The sequence below is a fragment of the Coffea arabica genome, chromosome 10c (genome assembly GCF_036785885.1).
Source record: "Coffea arabica cultivar ET-39 chromosome 10c, Coffea Arabica ET-39 HiFi, whole genome shotgun sequence".
NCBI lineage: Eukaryota > Viridiplantae > Streptophyta > Magnoliopsida > Gentianales > Rubiaceae > Coffea > Coffea arabica.
Window position 1 is genome coordinate 50213264 of NC_092329.1, and position 7211 is coordinate 50220474.

Sequence of the window (7211 nt, forward strand, 5' to 3'; positions counted from 1 at the left end):
GGGGTTATTCAAATATTTTAAAACTATAGGTGGCTGATTGCCTTTCGATGAAACCACATGAGAGTTTGCTATATTAACCCAACTAATTGTACATTCATGTTTACAATTACACGCAAATAATGTTTATTCCACGTGCAGTCATGTACACACACTTATCCACACACAGCCATACATAAACTTTACATACTTAACTTGCTACTTGCTGTTCTAGCAATGTAATTACTTTCCTGGAATGATAAAAAAAAATTCAACCGTCTCTACAAATACCGAATTATTATAATGTGTCTTGTTCTAAATCATAACACCTGCAGTTCTAAGTTCTAAGTAGGAAATTGCCCATTTGCTGATGCGTATACGTGCGCACACAAACACACTGAGCCATACGAATAGGTATATCACATGCATATGGCTGAAAGAACAGCTTTAATAGTCTTGTTTGGTGATCAACTTTGTAAACCTTTCAAACTTGTTCAATGATATACAAGAGAATAGTTGTATATTTGATCTTACCAGACATCCCAAGGATCAGGATTTCGATATTTTCTTTTATGCCTTTCTAATTATAATTTCATGTTAGCTTTCGAACGTTAGCATCTCAACCCTTGATTAGCTGAAACAATTATAAGCGAGAGAAATAACAGTAGTAATGAAATGCAAGAATAGAGAAAAATGCAATTTTCGTATCCAGATTTTGACACACGAGTGGTTTTAGTCCCCAAACCTTGTATAAAAACTAATTTGGTACCTAATTTTTCAACTTTTGAGCACATTTAATACCCTTGACGATTTTTTTTCTAAATTACTAGCGAAAAGAGTCACGTGATAGTTACATATCTAGCAACTATTGTATAAAAAAATACCTAAAAAAGTTAAATATCTTTTTGACACTAAGTACTAGGCTTACTAGGCTTAAGGACTAAATTTTACATTTTTTGACATTCTTTTATACACTAGCTGCGGGACATGTGATTGTTATGTGACTATTTCCGATAGTAATTTAAGAAAAATTCATCAAGGGTACTAAATATGCTTAAAAATTGAAAGAGTGGGTACCAAATTTGCTTTTGTTCAAAGTTTGGGAATTAAAATTGCTCATATGTCAAAATTTGGATACCAAAACTGCATTTTTCTCTGCAAGATTATGCTGAAATTACTATGCTGCATACTACATAGAGTCCCCCAAATTTATTCTTCAATGTGTGTTTGAGCCCTTCATTGACTAGTCAATTATTAGATCATTTATTAATTGAATCAAATTGAGGGGTTGAATTGATACAATGTTTCCGTTTTTAAGGGGGACAAGGAAGATGTTAACTTTTGAGGGACTTGATTGAATTTTTTGCCACATTGGAGGGCCAAATTGGCATTCACGCAAATGGGAAAACCAATAGATTTTACCTGAGTCCAATTGGGCCATATCCACATTGGAGGGCCCAATCCGCATTCATCCAAATGGACTTGATTGAAATTTCTTGTTTCTTAGATTGAAACAAGAAATTGATTATTAGATCATTGACTAGTCAATTATTAGATCATTTATTAATTGAATCAAATTGAGGGGTTGTATTGATACAATGTTTCCGTTTTTAAGGGGGACAAGGAAGATGTTAACTTTTGAGGGACTTGATTGAATTTTTTGCCACATTGGAGGGCCAAATTGGCATTCACGGAAATGGAAAAACAAATAGATTTTACCTGAGTCCAATTGGGCCATATCCACATTGGAGGGCCCAATCCGCATTCATCCAAATGGACTTGATTGAAATTTCTTGTTTCTTACTATCATGATGTCCATCATGTCATCATGTTTAGAGCTGCTAAACGAGTCGAGTCGAGCTTGAGCATATGACAATGGAGCTCGACTCAAACCTCTAATCGAGCTAGCTCGAGCTCACTCGATTAGTAATTCAAGCTTCACAAGATGTTCGAGATCGACTCGATGTATTGGGTAGAAAACTCGAGCTTGAGCTCGAACTCGAGTGGAACTCGAGCCGAGCTTTTTGAGCTCGAAGCTCAAACTCGAGCTCGTTTACGGGAGACAACATATCCAAAATGTCCAAACCAGATCAGATTACAACATATCCAAACCAAAATGTCCAAACCAGATTAGATTATAACATGAAAAATTACATAAACAGCCACCAAATCAGGTTGTGAATGATTTAGGAAGTTCAACTTCCTCAAATATGATTGATTTGGCCGCATCAAGTGATTCCTACAAAACAAAAGTATGAAAGTTATAAAATTCTTCAAAATCAGATATAAAGAAACTGTAACAACAACAAAAACATCCAATCAATTACTTACGCGAGACTTATTCTTTAGGCCATGAAGACTACGGATCCAATCGTTGCCGCAAAGCAACATTTGCACCGTCTCAACTAACATAGAAGCTCATCGATCATCAATTACTCTACCTCCGGCGTTGAAGATAGATTCTGAAGCCATAGTTGTAATAGGAACGGAGAGTATATCGGTAGCTATCCTCGACAAGATAGGAAATCTCAACCTCTCCCCTTTCCACCAACCCAAAACATCCAGATTTGCATTTGTATCACAAGCATACCTACTTTCCTCTAAATAAACATCTAAATCTGATTTTTCTAGTAGAGTCCTGTCAATTTCACTCACATGCATGTGAAACTTTTCTTTACCAGTTAAAACGGCGGTCCAGTCATTTTCTGTTTCTTACTAGAAAAACTAGAACCTTCATTTTGTCTCCTTTTTACAACTTGTCTCTGTTGTTGTTCAGAATGGGAAACATTGTGACAATCAACATATTCATTATAAAATTCATAAAGAATGTCTTTAATCTCAGCCATGAATTTAGGAGCTGCATCCTCACCATAAATGACCAGAAAAACATGATTAATAAGAAATATTTTGTATATCGGATCTGAAATTGCACCCAAAGACAGCAGCACATTACTTTCCCCCCAATACTTATCAAATTTAGCAGACATACTTCCAGCCATAGCCCGAATATGCTCAAAATGGTCAAGAACTTTTTCATTTAAAAGCTCTTTAATCCTATAGAGCTCCACAAGAAAAATATTAGCTGTTGGATACTCAGACCCGGAAATTATAACAGTGATTTCATGAAATATTCCTAGAAATTTGTACACTTCTTCCATTTTCATCCACTCAAAATCAGTAGAAACATAGTGAAATCCAGGGTCAATGTCTGCATATCTTGGAAACACATCCTTGAACTCCAAACCCGAAGCTAACATCAAATAGGTGCTATTCCACCTTGTTAGACAGTCCAAAATTAGCTTTCTAGAAGGCAGCTGAAGCTGTTTTTTAATTTTGGCAAATTCAAGAAGCCTAGATTCAGAATTGTTCAAGTACTTTATCCCTTCTCTAACAACATCAATCACACCACCAAGTTGACCAAGACTATCTTGCACTAAGAGATTAAGTATATGTGCACAACATCTAACATGAAAAATTTTTCCTCCAATACTTAATCTCTTTTTTAGAGAAAAATCCTCTCTAAGTCTCCTAATGCACACATTATTGTATGAAGCATTATTAACAGTTATGCTAGAAACCTTATTCTTAATCCCCCAATCAATAAAGCACTTACTTAGAGCATCAGTTATAATAACTCCAGTATGAGGAGGAGGAACATTGCAAAAATTCAACACATGTTTTTGTAGCACCCAATCAGAATCAATAAAATGACCAATTACAACCATATATTGAATTTTTGACCAGATTTCCACAAATCTGTGGTAATACTAATCCTACCAGCACCTTTCAACAATGATTTCAGCTTCCTTTTTTCAATTGTATAAGTACTAATGCAATCTTCCTTAACAGTCTACCGATTAATCTTTTTATAAAATGGAGAAGCCGGTTTCATGAATTTGTTAAAAACTACATGATCCATCATACAAAAGGAGTACTCATGTGCAAGAATCATGTGTGATGCAAGCTCTCTTACCTTGGCATGATCATACGAGAAATTTGTGATGGAAGTGATACCATCACTTGGGCCTTCGGCTTATGACAGCACTTGTTGCTTTTGTTTGCTTTGCTCTCCAATGGCCATCTTTCTTTGTAGGCAAGAATTCAAGTGTCTCTTGTGCTAAGATGTGGCTCCGGTTGCACTCTTGGCAAAATGTTCCTTGCAATGGTTGCACTTCATTTTGACCATCCCATTATCTAACACTACTGTTGTCATTTCATCCTATATGCTGGATTTTTTCTTCCTTTTCTTTTTCTCAAAAGGACCAGCTCCTTCATCTCCATCTACTTGCTATCCTCCTTCATTGTCCTTATATTCTATCATTTCTATCTCTTCTTCACTCATCTCATCAACTTTTTCTTCGTTATAGTTCAATTGTTCCACGTCTTCATTATTTTGCTCCATCACATGACTTGATAATGAACCTTGAAATGAGTTGAATGGAGAGCTATACATTCCTTAATCAAAACACATTTAATAACCAATAGAGATTCTGATTAGCCAAAACAGAAATTTAGAATAACATTTCTAAGAAATAAGGTATAAAAGTAATAAAATAGATTCTGAGAAATAATGCCCACTTCAAGCCAATTTTAACATTTCTTTAACTTGTTCCTATCTCAATTCTCAAGCTTACATTCAGATTAATGAAATAACAGAGAAAAGCTCTTAAAAACTCTTAAAATGGCAATCCAAACAAAAAGTTAGTTTTGCTGAAATGAAGAAACTAAAATGAAGAAAGTTTTGCCTTGCAGAATCTTCTAAGTTGAAAAATGCTTTCACTGTCAAGCTTAAACAAAAGTGCAAAACAGGAAGAAATATCACATGCTAAAGAAAAGAAGATGACTAGCTCTATTAAGGAAATATCAATAGTCAGTTCTATAACATGGATTAGAAAATGCAGAAATCAAAGAGCACAGAGACAAAAAGTGATGTTTCCTTCTTTATTTTCTTAGAGACACAAGTTTAATCGCAGCAACTATTCCATGGTCTGAATGAAATGAAACTGAAACCCCTACTGCTGCCAATTCAACAGATCCTACATGATGCACCATACTTAAGAACCAAGGAAGATACAAACTTGAATATGTGGACATTTGTAAACGAAATGATTGGACAAAGAGTGTTCAGTAATAACACTGGCAGTGATTTCTTTACCACCTCTTGGTTCACATTTTAGTCAAAAAAAAAGAGCCAAGATCAAGTTTTAGCAAGTCATCATTTGTGAAACTCGCACCTAATAAAAGGTTATTACGTATATGTGCAATTTATCAGCATCAAAAACGCACATGGTGGGCTTTCATATGTTGGATGAAGCTCTAGAAGAAAAGTCGCGTAAAAAGATTCTAAGGAAATTACCCAAATGGCCAACAAATGCAGTATCTACTATTGAAGTAATTGGGTCTGCCAGAAGAGCCAGCACAGCAAGCAGTGCAATTGACAGAATCTCCAATGCCAGCACATCCAATTTAGCGGGTAAAATACATGCTATTTGAAACCAAAAATCTATTAAGCGATGTATAAGCAATCCGTGCAGGTGAAATTCAGGATAAAACACAGAGATAAAACACAGGAAGCCAACGGGATACGGGGAAGCCATACGGGATACGGGGCTATCCACCATTAACCAAAACCCACACAGCCTCTTAAAACCAAAATAAACTGCAAAAATTGAGAAGAAATGGTTACCAGAATGCAGCGAATCGGGATATGGTAGAGGCCCCTGGTTCTACCGAGGTGGCTCCGTTTGGCGCTGCTCGCAGATTCACGAGAAGGGGATTGAATGATGGCGGTGAGATGGTGGACGAATTGGTGATGGAGGTGAGATGAATGGATTGGTGAGTTGGTGACGATGGTGAGAATGGAGGGTGCGGTTGCGGCTTTGGAATGGGGAAAGGAAAGACCAAAAGAGGAAAGAAAAAAATTAGGGATGGCACCTGGCAGTGAGATGGTGGACGAATAGGTGATGGTCCTGATGGAGGTAAGATGATGGATGAATTGGAGAATGGTGAGTCGGTGATGGTGGTAAGAATGGAGGGCGCGGGTGTGCGGTTGCGGCTGTGGAATGGGAAAAGATAAGACCAAAAGAGGAAAGAAAAATTAGGGCTACAAACGGGAGAATGGCTTAGGTTAGAGTACCACATACATAATAAAATGACGCTAATGCCCCTACTCTTTGAGCCTACCGAGCTTTAACGAGCCGAGCATAGACGAGTACTGAGTAGAGCTCGATCATTTCTCTCTGTAAACGAGCTGAGCAGAGCCCTTATCGAGCCGGGTCGAGCTCGGCTCGCGAGCTACTCGATTGGATTAACAGTTCTAATCATGTTCCAAGTTGCAGCTAAGGACCAAAAAAAAAAAAAGTTGAATATTGTGGCTGAAATTGCTCTTGAGCTTGAAGACTTTCCCTACTAATTATTCCAATTCCAGTGATTTTTGAAATTTAACCACTTATTAGGTGAGAGGGACATTTCTCAACTCAACCAAAAAGTTACAATAGCCATACCAGGATCACTTACCATTTGTCTACCTTAAACGTGAGGGGGAAAGAACAATTCTTGTTTTGAAGTACAAGGCCCGGAAAATTATGTTGTCTCCAGAAATTCATGTGACAATACAATAAACGAGATTTTTTTTTCTTTTTTCTTAGAAAAATAGAGAAAAACTTTCAAATGGAAAAGGTTTAGTAGTGACATTTTGCTTAACTCCATAGGCTTAGAAAATTCTTGATCAAGATTCATGGTCGTTTTGTTAAAGATAGTCTGAGTTATGCAAATAGTAAGTTATGCAAACATTTTGCTTATTAAGTTGAGTATTTGTATATGATTTCCAATTTTCCACCCTAAAGTATCACCGACTATTTAGCTAACATAAGTTTATTCAGTTGGTAAAGTAGGATCACTTTTTTAACAAATTTTGTGTGTTTGAGTTTAGGTGTGGATATGATAATTACATTTACTGGTGCTCTGTACAAACTTTTGTAAATGACTCGTGGTGGTGGCTGAAACTAAATCCATCCAATTTTTTTTTTTAAAGCACCAACTATTTGGGGCCGAAAATGATCGAGTCCCAAATTCTGAAAAACAAGATCAAGGGCTGCAACCTTCTCAATTGACTTAAAAAATAGATAGATTTAAAATTACTCCACCTACAATCGTTCTAAATTTAAGAATTGAAAGAGAGAGATCTTGTGACTTTTTTTTGGGGTTATTATTCCATTTTGATATGCTAAAATTAT

General features: G+C 36.3%; 1 protein-coding gene across 1 annotated transcript; it reads right to left on the bottom strand.

Annotated features, from left to right (window-relative positions):
- Positions 1-2657: 2657 nt before the first annotated feature.
- Positions 2658-3701, bottom strand: LOC113714195 (zinc finger BED domain-containing protein RICESLEEPER 2-like). The gene has a single exon (XM_027237988.1). It carries the CDS (start codon positions 3699-3701, stop codon positions 2658-2660), a length of 1044 nt encoding a protein of 347 aa, XP_027093789.1.
- Between the last annotated feature and the right edge of the window lie 3510 nt (positions 3702-7211).

Coding starts and splice junctions, on each gene's coding strand:
- LOC113714195 (XM_027237988.1), bottom strand. CDS start 3,701: ATGGTTGTAATTGGTCATTTTATTGATTCTGATTGGGTGCTACAAAAA.